This window comes from Muntiacus reevesi, chromosome 20 (assembly GCF_963930625.1).
Source record: "Muntiacus reevesi chromosome 20, mMunRee1.1, whole genome shotgun sequence".
NCBI classification, from domain to species: Eukaryota; Metazoa; Chordata; class Mammalia; order Artiodactyla; family Cervidae; genus Muntiacus; species Muntiacus reevesi.
In genome coordinates this window covers 21,533,413-21,549,065 of record NC_089268.1, presented here as the reverse complement: position 1 = coordinate 21,549,065, position 15,653 = coordinate 21,533,413, and the positions used below count along the sequence as shown (strand labels likewise).

At 42.8% G+C, this 15,653-nt stretch overlaps 1 protein-coding gene across 1 annotated transcript; it reads right to left on the bottom strand.

Annotated features, from left to right (window-relative positions):
• Positions 1-207: 207 nt before the first annotated feature.
• Positions 208-11,208, bottom strand: TDRD6 (tudor domain containing 6). The gene is made up of 4 exons (XM_065912463.1): positions 5,163-11,208; positions 3,977-4,101; positions 2,869-2,958; positions 208-610 (listed from the first exon to the last, which is right to left on the bottom strand). Exons 1-4 carry the CDS (start codon positions 11,206-11,208, stop codon positions 569-571), a joined length of 6,303 nt encoding a protein of 2,100 aa, XP_065768535.1. The 3' UTR covers positions 208-568.
• Positions 11,209-15,653: the final 4,445 nt, after the last annotated feature.

The following is a 15,653-nucleotide window of genomic DNA, read 5'->3' as shown; positions in this document are numbered from 1 at the left end:
ACCGCCCAGGAAGTCCCAGATATTTTCTTTTTAATGAAATGAAATTATACTTTTAAGGACAAACTTTATTCAAATCTTGTATCATATTAGTATACTTCTAAATTTAAACAGAGGATCAGTCAAAACTAGAACAGCAAAGCTTCAGAAACAAAACAAAAATTTTGAAGGTGTTACTGCTAACAAAGCCATCCCCCCAAGTAGCATCATATACTATACTTGTCAGAAACCTGTAATTTTCTATTTTAAACTGTTATTCAGAAGAAACCAAAATACTCCTTTTTTTGCAATGTGAGTAATGTGTTAGCAAACTGTTTAGCCAAATAAATCCTCCCAACTGATTAGAAAGATGACACATTTAAAGGGAGAGGAAACATCTCAACTCCAAATATACAGAAACAGCACTATAAATACACCACACAGGCAGTCTGAGATTTCTTTTGTTTTCAACACAAAATTTTCAAAAATGACAATTTCTTGTATTTACACGCTCTCAATTTTCTCAAATATTTTTGTTGGTCTGGTTGAGATGGCACTTATTTCAGAGCAGCTTTGAATTGACTGACCACACTTACAGATGCACAGTTAAATCTCTATCATCTCCAGGCCTCTTCTGAAACAAAAAGAGAAAAACCTCAGGTTGAGAAAGAAATGTAAAAATAAGAAAAAAAAATAAAAATTGGGGGGGGGGGCAGTGTAGGGGGGAATGTGTTGTGGCTTACAGAATCTTAGTTCCCTGACCAAAGACTGAACCCATGTCCCCTGCAGTGGAAGGATGGAGTCCTAAACTCTGAACCAATAGGGAGTGCCCAAGAAGATTATTTACATAGGTACTACATGACAAAATCCATGTCCTTTAAAAATGGGGAGAGGGAATATATGTGTATTCTAATTACTACAGGGAATTATTCCTACAGATATGATTTTTAAAAAAATATTTTAGCCCTCACACTGTATCTATTATCATACAAAGTTTCTCTAAAAGATTATGAAATTGGCATATTTTATATTTTACTAGGATGATGTTGGCAAATAGTTCTTTGTTCTCTTTCATTAGTGCATACTTTCACATAACACTAAAGTCATCAAGAGCTGATTTCATTCTCCACATGCCTCAATATTGAGAGTTCCTTGGACTACAAGGAGATCCAGCCAGTCCATCCTAAAGGAGATCAGTCCTGGGTGTTCACTGGAAGGACTGATGTTGAAGCTGAAGCTCCAATACCTTGGCCACCTGATGCAAAGAGCTGACTCATTTGAAAAGACCTTAATGTTGGGAAAGACTGAGGGCAGGAGGAGAAGGGGATGACAGAGGATGAGATGGTTGGATGGCATCACCGACTCGATGGACATGGGCTTGGGTGAACTCCGGGAGTTGGTGATGGACAGGGAGGCCTGGCGTGCTGTGGTTCATGGGGTCACAAAGAGTCGGACACGACTGAGCGACTGAACTGAACTGAACTGATGCCTCAATTCTAAGAACCAGTGTTCCACTTATGAAAAAGATCATGCAATAACCAGTAACATTCAACAAACTGAATCACCATATAAACTAAAAAATCTCAAAAGAAATTCCAAGAGATAATTTAACAAAGATCACTTGAATGTCTATATATGATTAAGTAGACGCAAACCCTGACATGACCAGATACTGGAACTATCCAATACAGATTTTGAAGCAAGAAGTTCAAACTCCAAACAGGATAAACTCAAGTGTCTAGACATAGCCTGGGAAATCACATATCATGTCGTCTTAACTGAAAAACACAATTTATGTGTGTATATGTGATGAAATCAACCATGTTCAAAATATATTGCTGATGTGTTTATATCCCATATAAACAAAAAATATTAAAATCAAACTGATTAATCTGTCTTTGGATGGATGTATTACAGGTGATTGCTACTTTCTCCTTTTTAACTTTACCATTTTCCCAGATTTTCTGCATCAAATGTATTTTATCAAGGTCACTAACAACAATTTTCTTTTTTTTAATCCCAAAATGAAAATCAAGGAGGAAAACATTAATAAGTAGTTTGCCCAAAGAGATACAGGGCATAAAATCCAGAAACATTGACTGTATTGTTGCTGTTTTCCATTGCTGTTATTACAAGTGTTTCTTCTTCCATTATTCCTAAACACAAATGCTTAGAAAAAGTTCAAGTTGAAACACAGCAGGACTCTATGGTCCATGCCCCACTGTGTCCTCAGCCTGCCTTTTGCCTGAAAATCAATTTAATCAGAAAAGTAGGACAATGCAGAAACAAAGGAAAACAGTCAAAGGAGACCAAATAATAAAAATGTAGTCGTTAAGCATAGTCAAGGACCTTCTCAAGGCTCCTTCTCAAGGGTTGTAGATAATATGCTGATCCATATCCTGTGAGCTGTCTTGCAGATATTGAAATACCAGATACAGAAATTAACTACATGATGATCAGACTGTAGCCATGACATAACCTGATGTAATTCCAAGAACAGGCCTCGAAGAAATGGAAACAAACTGGCCCTGGAACTGAAGATCAACTGTACCTAAAATAACCAAGATGACTCCGGTCAGACCACTGATGACCAGGTTCAGGATGACTGCCAGAGATGGCGGTGTTGTTTCTACGTGTGGTGCCCTCCTCTGTCTATCAAAGCTCTTGCCCACTGACTGTCAGTGGGGGGAGTTGGCCTTTGGACAGAAGTCTGCCCTCTGCTCGCCCCATCCCATAGGTCAGCATCTGAAATAAAGCAAACTTTCCTTTCCACCAACCTAGCCTCTTAAATGGCTCTAAGCGGTGAGCCGCGGGACCTGCACCTTTCAGTGACAAAGTCACCTTTCAAAATGAAGAACAGTCTCATTAATTACTGTTTAAATATACTTATACCTCAGATGGATTCTTATCCAATTTGGGTATACCATTCCAGACATTCTCAGGGTTCACTACCTCCTCTATGCCATTTGAAAGGTTCAAAACCTACAAGAGAAAAAAATTAATAAAAACTGGTAATTCCAAACAGTGTCACTGATTTATGTTAGTTACACAGTATCCTTTTGCAAATGAAATACTTTAAAATGCAATCACAATGATTTTGTTAAACTTCAACATTACATTTCAACTCAATAGTACATCATTCCAAAAAATCATATATTGAGTATTTATGCCTAGACATCAAAGATGGATGTTCTCAAATTCTCTTGGTGTAAGACTGTACATTCTTAATCCTTCCCCCTAGAAATTCACCATTAGTTAGCCAGCGGGGGCAAAGTCCAGGAATCAATACTTAGGAAATGTGCCAAGGGATTCTGACACAGGTGGTTTTTCGAACCACAAGAAAAACACCACCTACTGAAGGTTTCCAAGAGATTTTACACAAGGGAATGATAGAGTCAGATTCTCATTTGACAAACAGCACATTGGCAATGTGGAGAAACAACTGATGGAAGACTAGAGGTAAATCAATAGGAGGTTATTAGAGGAATCTAGCTGGGATTGGTTCCCTGGTAGCTCAGACGGTAAAGAATCTGCCTGCGATGCAGGAGACCCAGGTTTGATCCGTGGGTTGGGAAGATCCCCTGGAGAAGGGAATGGCTATCCACTCTAGTTTCTTGTCTGGAGAATTCCATGGACAGAAGAGCCTGGAGGGCTACATGGGATTGCAAAGAATCGGACAAGACTGAGCAACTAACACTAACAGTTGTGAAATGAGAAACTTAACCAAAATAGTGGCATTAGGTATAAAAAGTTTTAACTAAGAGATAAGAAGTGGGACTCAGGGACTGATAGGATTCCAGGGCTAAGGGAAACAAAAGAGCCCTGAATGCTTAAATATAAACTTTTTAAATGGTTTTTGCACTTCATCAGTCATCAGGGGGAATGAGCAGGTAACTAATCTGTTCAATGGGATTTTCTAATCTGGTAAAGTTTGGTAAAATTTCCTTAACAATCTACAAGTACATTTTGAGACGAAGTACTTCACTGCAATTTTAAATACCTTTGTGCCCTCTTCAGCTATTTCCAGAATCTCACATTTAGACCACGTGTTTCTGAGACTTGACCACACAACACATTTGGATCCGACAGTAAATCCTTTCAGAGTGTACATGTTCTCTGGTTGAGCTGCCAGATTGAATACAGCAAGAGTCAATGCATCTCTCTTAATTTCTTAATGTTAATCGACATGTAAGCAAAGCATTTCCCTACCATGCATTTACTACTCTCATATCAATGATATCATGGCACAGTACAACATGTTCTAAGTCTGTCTCTCTAATATGATCTCTATTTAGTTCTTAAAGCTGTATGTATGTGGACACAGAGAAAGGGTGAGAGAAAGATGAAGGAAGTATATGCACCATCACAGCATTCACAGTGGCCATTTCCTGGCGGTGGAATTATGATGATTTTCACTCTCCTTAGTCTCCTGTTTTCTCTATTGTGTACAGTGTAATAATATTGTAATTATGCAACAATCTAATAAGTAAAATTGACATTTAAAAGTCTAACATTGATTTTTTGTAAAAACCTAAAAGATAAGCCATTTTGTGTAACTTTCAAATCTTATGAAGTAGGCAAGAAAAGAGTAGCAAAAATAATTTATAAAAAACTTAATAAAAATGTTAATGGTAATAAGTGTTCTCCAATATTTACTCATGGCTGTTGACTTTCTTGATTAATACAGGCTCCCTAAGTCTATTCTTTTAAGGGTTTAAAAATGAACGGCAAAGTATATGCATGAAGAAAAACAGTTGTTTTAAAACTCTGCTAAAATGATCCCTAATGTAAATTTATGCCTACATTAGGCTTGGCAAAGGAACACTACATATTTTTAAAAATTGACCAAAAAATATAACCTCTTGATCTAGAGATGATTTGTTTACATTTGAAATGGGACTACGTTTTAGAGACATAGATTTTTAAGCATTCTATTTTTAAAAGCAAAAATAATTCAGCATTTTGCACAGCATATAAAGTATTCTTTCATAGTAATTTCATCCCTTAATTTCTTCATGTTTAAAATACCCTTCATAAAAATCCAAAGCTAATTCTCTTTTCAGGTTTTCAACTTCCCTCAAATTATTTTTTTAATTCAATAAGAATTCTTCTCTTCTTTTTAAGATAAATAATTGCTTTTCCCTATGTTAAATAAAAGTGAACAGGGGGTCAAAAACTGCACATACCTGGGATATGACCTGGTAAGGTGTAATTGTGTTTCCTTGCATCTCTGTATTCTTCTTCAGAAAACAAAGAGGTCAGTGACGACACGGCATCTCTCTTTGTATCTTTGGTAAATTCTTCTTTATAGATACTCATTTCAATCTGCATCTTGGCATCGCAAGTCTGTTTGTGCAGGTGCAGCCTACGCTCCTCATCAAAGCTTTCTGCACAACTGGATCCTCTTGGGTCCTCAGGGCACAGGGATTCTTGGGCTTCCTGACTAACTCTTAAAGACAAAGGGTTTATTCTGTCTTCCAGACACAGCTGGGCTGTAGGCAGTTCTAGCTCAGGCTGTTTCTCATCTTCACCATTGAGGGGCAGCTGCCCCGGCAATGGTGGCAGGGTGACCTCTGGGTCACAGCCTTGGGGAAGTGTAATGGTTGGAGGCACCAGGTCCAGATCTTCTTTCTCCTCATCCCCAACCAGGGAATGCTGCAACTCGATGGATTCCAGCTCCAGGAACTCTTTGGACTCATCATCAGGAGAAAGCGGTACCTCGAGAGAATTCAGTTCCAGGACCTCCTTTGCTTCGGTGGCATGTGGTAAGAATGTGTTAAATCCTGGCATTGGGTACTTATCATCACACTTTGCTTTGTCACCCAGTAGGCCTTTGACTTTTTCTTCCAGCAACTTGGTGCCAATCTTATCTTTGCCTGGGTTTTCAAAAGCTTCAAAAATGTTACCAGTTTTGGGGTCACAGAATTTACCTGGTTGCATTTCAAGGATGTTTAAGTCTTTGTTGAGTCTTTCCAAGAGCTCAGCTGTCTGGGATTCAACATGAAGTATTCTCTCTTGTCCAGCTTTACTACTTGATTTCTTAAGTCCAGCATCAGGACTGGGGAACCCGAGGGCTCCCTTTATTTCTGCATCATTTTTTTCATACCTCAGATCACTGCTACTCATACCAATCTTAGAATATTTCTTCATTTTCTCACTAATGCTTTCACCTTTGCTTTTCAAGTCAACAATGGCTAAAGGGATATCACAAACGTCCCTTTTGATGTCTAATATTGTTATCTCCAACACATCTTCTGTAACTATTTCGTAAAAGTAGTCACATCCCTCACGAGGGCACGTGCCCTGTGAAATATTAAATCCTGAGAGGCAACATGGAAAGGCTTGCATGGGCATGGCCAAAAGCTCAGAAGGGATGTTCCAGAGTGTTTTTGGGTCCACGGAGTCTTCAATGTTTCCAAAGTCCACAAGTCTGATGGACACAAGATAATCTTCACAAATACTGGTGACAAGGGCCCTATAATAATGCCCATCTTCTCTGTATCTCACTATGCAAGGATCTCCAATACGAGGGCAGTGGATATGACTTCTCCGATCTCTCACCTGCTCTCCCGCAGTCTGTACTTCCGCTTCTAAATGCTGAAGTTTCTCGGTATCCGCAAACTGACACCAAAAATATTCAGGTCCGTCGATCACCGTGGCATAAGCTCTTATCATCTTCATCTTTGGGTTATACCAGTTAAGAAACATAGAAGTGTCTACATCTATTTTGCTCACCGACGTGGAACAGGCCCCTTGAACTATTTGGGTAGAAAATCCTAGTTGAGATTTTTCATTGAATGCATATCTGCTTACCATATCTTCGGCTATGATCCCGTGTTCATCAGCAAGAGTAACTTCCCATTTGTCTTGAAACTGAACAAATTCGCATCTTATTTGAGCCTCATCTGTCCTTTGGGAGAAGTAATGCATCACTTCCTTATGGTTTAAAATCCCAGGAACTGCAAATCCCTTTAAGGAACAGGGAATGCACAGTCCTGGTAACAGCGCATTAACACGGTCAAGTTTGCCTATTTTGCTGGTGTGAACTACAGAAACATTGCCATAATCTATAAACTGCACAGAGAGAAGGTCATTGGGTTGTGGCTCCTTGACCACAGCACGATACCATAAATTGTCTTCTGGGAAAACAGCACATATTACATCTCCTCTTTGCAAAGGTGGACCTGCATAATATTCAGGCCTTGTTCTACTATCATTTAACCTCTCTGAAAGACGATCAATTTCAGCCTCATCTTCCATTAGTTGAACGTAAAAGTCTGAAAGGTCATTTATATGAGAAACATACACAGTTGTTTTAAATCCAGGCATTATAGCCTTCTGAGGGAACTCAGAAATTTTTAGAGGCAAACCTTTGTCACATGAATCTCTTAGTTTTCTCTCTGAAAGAGAGGCTTCTAGTTTTGTGGCTTTCAAAGAGGGCTCGGCCAAACTTTCTAATTTCTTGTCTGTTGTTAATGGAGACACTTGATTATTTTTATTTCCCACAGAGTCTTGGTGCTGAGTGATTAAGTCTGTCTTTGTTGAACTCTGTAAAAATTTGAGTTCCCCACACGCTGAGCTGATCTTAGGTTTGTACAATTCTCCTAAAAGCGCCATACTTTTGGGTTTGTTCTCTGATCTACTTAAATACCCTGTAGGTGACAACTTCACATCTTCCTTTTTCACTTCAAGAGTGTCAGCTGTAGAGAGGAGTGCTTTGCTGTTTTTTCTCCTTGTCCCACCTTTGTAACCCAGAAGCCCTAACTTCTCATTAATATTAGCATTAATTTGCATGCTCTCATTGTATAGTTCAATAATCAGTCTTCCATCTGGATCTTTGGCTACGACCAGAGCCTTCAATGACTTATCTAAAACAGTCTCCCGAAACCATGCTGTAATTTCTTCCGGTATATGATCAGGAATATCAGACAACGAACATTTAACAGCTTGCATGGGCAACAGTAAGACAACGTGTGCATTGCTAGGCACTGCGCACAGATCATCACTTGTTACCACATAAGTGTTCCCAAAATCAACGAAGAATACTTTATTTGGCTCTTTCTCTATGACTACCCCCCTACGCCAGTTTCCGTCAGTATACTTGGCAAGGCACAATGTACCAGGGATCAAGTGAGATGTTCTTAAATGCAGCAAAACTTGACTTAATTGTGTAACATGATGGGACAGCTGTTCTAAAATACTTGCATTTCTTCCCAGCTGGCAATAAAATGTCCAAGGGTCATCAACATGTGTTATGTACACTGACTCTTCACTTCCAATTTTCATGTCATGTGTAGAATAGAAGTAAGAATGGAGCTGAACAGAGATCTCCAGAGGTTTCTGAAGTTTTACTGGTCTTGCAAGTCTCTTTTCTACCAAAAAATGACATACACTCCGGAAAGGTGTTAGCAGATCCACCACATTAAACAGCTCTTCATCATGAATGGAAGCCAGAGCAAATACTGTGCATTTTAATTGTAGACTGTTTTCCTGTGCATTATCTATAAATTCAATAAAAGCTTGGATTGCCTTTTCATCCCAAAGAAAAGGATTTTGTCCCATTGGCTGAATTAAATTATAAAGGCTGCACCTAAAAGCCTGAACCTTAGCCTTCAGAAATTCTTCAGTAATTGAATAAATATTCTTCACAGATACCACTTCTTTGTCTCCGTAATCTACAAATATGATGTTGACATGCTCTGAAGATTGTGCCCCGGTAATTAGAGCTCTGGACCATTTTCCATCTGCTGTCCGTTTTGCCAGACAAGCAGGAGTCCTTCCCTGGTGGGGAGGAGCTGTGTTGTTGCAATAGTCCTGAATACTACACATGAGTGCTTTAAATCTTTGTGTGTTCTTGGTCAGCTGACACCAAAAATAGCCGGGATTTTCAATGCAAGAAACTCTGACTTCCACTGTACTTCCAACTTGTAGCTCTCCTTTACAAGAAGAGCCTGGATCAATTCCCAAGAAATTCTGTACCAGAGGAGAATAAACAGACACTCTTTTCTCGTTGTCCTGAACAACTCCAGCTGAAACGTTTGTTGTAACTGCTGTGTCAGTCACTACTTCTGGAACAGCTGTAGTTTTACCATCTCTTATGTCTTTTTGTTCTACTTCCTTCTTGGCAGAAGATATTCCGTTACTATCTGTGGCAAAATGGTTTGAAACATGCCCTGGAGAGTGGACACTTAAGGAAAGACTGTCCTTCGTTTCAAATTCCTGGTACTTGGCAAATCCAGCTTGAGCCATCACCTTACTAATGTTTTCCTCCCCTGTTCTTGATTCATCAAGAATCTCAATAATATACTGATTATCCTGCTTATCAAGCACATGGATAACTAACTCTTTGTGGAGCACAGTCTTTTTAAAAAAGGAAATCGCCTCTTGGCTCCAGTTTTCTCCCAAAGGCCAAATATCGGCCAGGGTGCACTGCAGGGCCAATATTGGTAGCCGCCGAAACTGAGGGAGTAGCATCCTCACGTCATACCGGTCCACGTTTTCCGAATTGCCCCGGTCAACTAAGAACACATCCACATTCTGGTCGTCTAATCGGGTGACCATAGCCCGGAAGTAGCCATTTTCTTTCCATTTGACACAGCAAAGATCATCGGCTTCAGGTTTCAAGATGACACCATCCAGCTTACTGGCGGAGGCATAGAAACTGCACATTTTCTTCATCAGTTTGCTGAAGGTGCCATTGTGTTTCCTCAACCTAATCCAAAACTCGGAAGGATTTTTCACAAACTCCACCTGGGCATCATAGAAGGTGTTCATCTTTAACCTGATAGACGGTAAGGTGGGGAGTGAAATCTCTTCATCCATTTCTTCCGCAGAAGATTGACACTGAAAAGCTGTTTCCGGTTCCTCCTCCTCCTCCTCCTCCTCTCTGCCCTGGCTCTGAAGGAACCGGTCAGCCAAGCAACAGGACTGTACTCCGAACACACAGTTAAGATTAATCCCATCTTCGCCATATAAGGTGACGTAATACACATGCTCGAAGGAACAATAAAATTCAATCTTTGCGTTCACTGCCTGGCCCAGAATCAGGGCCTTCAGGTCACCGACCTGTGACCGAGACCAACCTCTCCCACCATCCCAGAGTCCGTACAGTGCGCAAGGGTAGGTCACCACGGGCATCCGAAAATATTCAGGCAGCAAGTAGCGGAGGCTACTGCAACTCACTAGCTCCTTCCTTCCGTAGTCAACGTGAAGCACCTGGGCACAGCGCTGGGGCCGGAAAGTCTCAAGCAAGAGCGCCCTGTACCAAAGTCCATCCAACCCGCAGGATGCGCAAGGAGAGCCCGGCTTGTCTGGGCTCTCCTCTCTCTCCTCCCAGGGGCCACTGGTAGAGTGCTGGTCCCCAGTCCCCGGGGAACCCCGGTATACCTGAGCCATGCTCTCGGAGAGGCGGTGGATCTCCTGCGAGAGGCTGCGGAGCTGGCAGTGAATGCGGTGGGGATGGCACACCTGGGTAACCACCACGGGCTCCGTCACGCCCAGCTGCAGCTGAGGGTAGAAGTAATCCAGGCCAGGCTGCTCCTGCTTAGGGGGGACTCGCGAGACCACCGGGGCCCTGGGGCCCAGGACAGGTGTGGTGGCCGAGATGTAGCGCTTAAGCAGGGAGCGGAAGAGGCTGTCGGGCACCTGCCGGGCCAGGCCGAGCTCCTGCATCCGCTGGGACAGCTCGGGCACCTCCAGGAGGACCAGGCGGTGGAGCAGCAGCACGTCCAGGACGCGCCCGTGCACTTCCTTGCCCTGCAGGTGGCTAAGGAAGTCCACGGCGCTGGCCGCCCAGTGCTGGGGCTCGCCCCCGCCGCCCGCCGGCACCAGGCTGGCCAGCACGCAGCCCAGCACCTCCGACGGCAGGTGGAAGAACTCGCTGCGCCCGGGAGCCAGTGAGCCCGCCCCGGCCGCGACGGTGCGGCCCTCGTCCAGCAGGAAGACGCGGCTCTCCTGCGCCCGCCGGCTGACCACGCGGCCGCGGTGCCACAGCCGCCCCACCTGCACCAGGCACAGCTCGCCAGGCAAAGCCGAGGCGCCGCCCAGCATCCACGGGCCGCGCGCGGCCGCCGCCGCTTCCTGGATCTCCCGGCTCAGCCGCACGTACTCTTCTCGCCGCTCGCCCAGCAGCCCCCACAGCTGCACGGGAATCACCTCGGGCTGCACGTCCACGAAGGACACCCGCAGCACCAGCGAGGCCCCCGGCGTCGGCAGCCCGGGCGTCGAGCACATCTCCGCTGCGCCGCCCGACCCGGCCCGCGAGGCCCAGGCGCCGCTAGGAGGAGAGCCCCGCAGACGCGGGCTCGCCGGATACACGGACAGGGAAGGATACCCGGCCCGGCGCCCACGCCGCAACGCTGCCGCCGTCGCCGCCGGGCCTCACCTGCTCGCGCCGACTGGTAAGACCCGACGGCCGGCCCAACCGCCCAGGGTCGCGCTGCCGCGCAGGCATTTGCAGCACGAGGCGCCCTGGCTTCCGGCCGCGGGAGGCGGGCGGCGGGCGGGTCTGCGTGCACTGCGGGGCGGAGCCGGGCTCCCCGGGGGGCGGCGGGGACGCAGGCTCAGGGCGCAGAAGGGGCCTCGCGAGCCGAGACGCGGCGGGATCCCGAGACCACCTGTCACTGCTCTGAGCGCCTTCTACTCGCTTCGGCCCGGTCCGGGGACCCGGCGAGGCCCAGACCACGCAGGGACCTCCTTCTCGGCTGTCTGACCGAGACAGACGGAGCGCGGCGAGCCCTGCACGGTGCGAGCCATTGAAGAACCGCGAAGGAGAAAGGGAGGCGCGAACGGCACGTTCGGGGCGTTGGGCCAGAACTCTTGAGACTCCGGGCCGTGCGGAGGCGCTGGCGTTCCTGGGGCGGGACATTGGCTGTGCGCTCTCAGCGATGTAGCCTCGGAGCCTGTCGCGGACAGTCTCGTCTATGGACTTCTTGGATCACCTGGATAGAGTTATGATGAAGGTTACGTTAAAGTTGAGAGAGAATATTGAGGCTGTTAAATGCTTCCTTCCGCATGATTACCCCGTGTGTTTCTTTGCTGTTTTGTCTGCCCACTTTGCAGGCGTTTGGTCTCCATTTACGCACGGAACTACTGTAGAATCAGACACCCATACACACTTGTAAAACTGGTAAAAATCTGAATTTGTGGGTTATTCCAATGTCATTTTGCTGGTTTTGATTCTGTACTACAGTTGTTCAGGATTTGGGTAGGACTGGGTGAAAAGTGCATGGAAATTTCCTGTACATTTTTTGCAGATTTGAAATTAGGTAGTGCTACCCTTTCAACTTTATTCTTTTTCCTCAAAATAGTTTTGGCTGTCTAAGGTCTTTGCTTTTTCAAATGTATTTGATTGGGTTGGTCAAAAAAATCATTCAGGTTTTTCCATATATTACAGAAAAGCTGTAACAAACTTTTTGCTAATTCAATGGAATACACTTGTCATTTCTGGGGGAAAAAATCTTGAGATTTTTATTAGGATTGCTTTGAAGATAGTGATCAATTTAAGAAATGACATCTGAGCAATATTGAGTTTTTCAGTCCATGGACATGGTTTCTCTCTCTGTTAACTGAAGTATTCTTTGTCTCAGCACTGTTTTATAATTCTCAGTGAACAAGTCTTGCATGTAATCTGCTAGATTTATACCTAAGTTTTACATGTTTTTTGATGTTATTGTAAATGATATTGACAAAAAAAATTTTAGCTTCCAGTTTTTCACTGCTAGTAAATAGCACTATATTTATAGTTTTGTGACTCCCAGGTAAAGAATCCACCTGCCAATGTAGGAGATTCAAGTTTGATCCCTGGGTCAGGAAGATCCCCTGGAAGAGGAAATGTCCACCCATTCCAGTGTTCTTGCCTGGAAAATTCCATGGACAAAGGAACCCAGCAGGCTACAGTCCATGGGGTCACAGAGTCAGACACGACTGGTTGAGCAACACATGCACACACATATATTGACCTTATATCTTGTGATTTTCTAAGACCCACTTATTCCAGTAGCTTTTTTTCATATAGGTTTCTTGGGAATCTGCACAATTCTACACAATTGTATGGCTATATAGTAAACACAGTTTTATCTCCCTAATTTTTATACTCTTTTATTTCTCTCTTACCTTATTATAATAGCTAAGATATCCAGTACAGTTTTGACAAGACATGGTGAGAACTGATATTTTTTCTTATTCCTGATTTAAGGAGAAAGCCTTCTCTTTTTCACCAGTGTGATATTAGCTGTAGGTTTCACTTAGATCCTTTTCATCAAGTTGAGGAAGTCCATTCTGCTCCTAGATTGTTGAGAGCTCTTATCATGAAAGGTTATTGAGTTTTATCAAATACCATTTCACATTCTATTGAGACAAATTTTGTCTGTTAGTAAGTTGAATTATATTTATAGATTTTTTTAATATTGAACCAACCTTGTATTCTTGGGATAAATCCCTCTTGGGGATGATGTATTATTCTTTTTATAATGCTGAATTGAATTTGATAATATCTTTCACACCTATATTCATTTTTAAACTTTTTTCAGATTTTTTTTTCTGTTGCAGTAGAATATCCATAATATAAAACTTACCATTTTAATCATTTGTAAGTGTTCAGTGATATGACATTAATTACATTCACATTGTTGTGCAACAGTCACCTCTGTCCATCTCGAGTTTTTCGTCATTCCAGACTGAAACAGTGTACTAATTAAATACTGACTTCTGATTCTCCCTCATTCCAGCCCTGGTAACCCCTAATCTACAATTTGTTTGTATGAATTTGATTATTGTAGGTATCTCATACAAGTAGAATCATATACTATATGCCCATTTGTGTCTGGCTTATTTCATTCAGTTTCAAGATTTATCCATGTCATAATATGTCTTAAAATGTCCTTATTTTAAAGCTGACTAACATCTCATTGTATGTACATACCACATTTTGTTTATCCATTCATTCATCTGTCAGTGGACATTTAGATTATTTCTACCTTTTGGTCATGTGAAAATGCTACTATGAACACTGGTATACAAATATTTGTTCAAGTCCCTGCTTTCAATCTGTGGGTTATACTTAGAAGTGGAATTGCTGGATCATATGATAATTCTGTGTTTAATTTTTGAGGCAACCCCATACGATTTTGTACAGCAATTGCATCATTTTCTGTTTTCACCAGCAATGCACAAGGGTTCCAGTTTCTCCACATCTTTATCAACTCTTAGTGTTTTGTTTTTTAAATAATTGCCATCCTAATGGGTGTAAAGTGGTGCTCATGGATTTTTTTCATGTCTATGTATATAAGAGAAATTGGTCTGTAGTTTCCTTTTTATAAATGGATTTAAGTATTTTGGACTGTATTTTATGTATTTCAGACAGTATTTAAGTATTTTGGACAGTAAGTAAACACATGAGAAGTCAAGGATGTTCTGAAGGTTTCCTGCTGTGTAGTGCAACAGAGGCTCTTGAAGAAAAGCAGATTGTAAAGGGCAGGGAGAAAGGATTGGAACCAAAAAATACTGACTTAATTATTGTGAATTTTGAACTCACAAGGACTATGGGCCATCCTGGTGGAGATATAAAGGGAGCAGTTGAGAAAACACAAGTGAAGCTGGAGGAATGCGTAAGGACCAGGAACACAGATAAAGGTAACTTCTATTCCGGGAGATGTGAAGGACAGGGAAGCCTGGCGTGCTGCAGTTCATGGGGCCACCAAGAGTTGGACACGACTCAGCAACTGAACAATAACAACCATCTACTGAGTGCCAGTTACTCTAGTGTTTAGGAATTACCAGTCCAAGTGTAGTAGCTGAAGTCACAGAAATGTACAGGTCCTCCGAGAGAGAAGGCCAGGAACAGAACACTGAAGAACAAAAATTTAAGTATGTGACAGCTAAGAAACAGTCAATACTGATCAGTTCAGTCGCTCAGTTGTGTCTGACTCTTTGTGACTCCGTGGATTGCAGTACGCCAGGCTTTCCTGTCTATCACCAACTCCCAAAGCTTGCTCAAACTCATGTCCATTGAGTCAGTGATGCCATCCAAATGTCTCATTATCTGTCGTCCCCTTCTCCTTTCGCCTTCAGTCTTTCCCAACATCAGGGTCTTTTCCAGTGAGTCAGTTCTTCACATCAGGTGGCCAAAGTATTGGAGCTTCAGCTTCAGCATCAGTCCTTCCAATGAACATTTAGGGTTGATTTCCTTTAGGATGGACTGGTTGGATCTCTTGCAGTCCAAGAGACTCTCAAGAGTCTTCTCCAACACCATAGTTCAAAAGCATCAGTTCTTCAGTGCTCAGCTCTCTTTATGGTCCAACTCTCACATCCATACATGACTACTGAAAAAACTATAGCTTTGACTAGATGGACCTTTATTGGCAAAGTAATGTCTCTGCCTTTTAATATGCTGTCTAGGTTTGTCATAGCTTTTCTTCCAAGGAGCAAGCGTCTTTTAATTTCATGGCTGCAGTCACCATCTGCAGCGATTTTGGAGCCCAAGAAAATAAAGTCTGTCACTGTTTCCATTGTTTCCCCATCTACTTGCCAAGAAGTGATGGGACCAGATGCCATGATCTTAGTTTTCTGAATGTTGAGTTTTAAGCAACAAGGTATAAGCGTTCTTTTCGCTAATATAAACATTTCAAATCTGACTTTCTAAATTAAACTACTTTCTGTTTCAATTCTGAAAAGTAAAG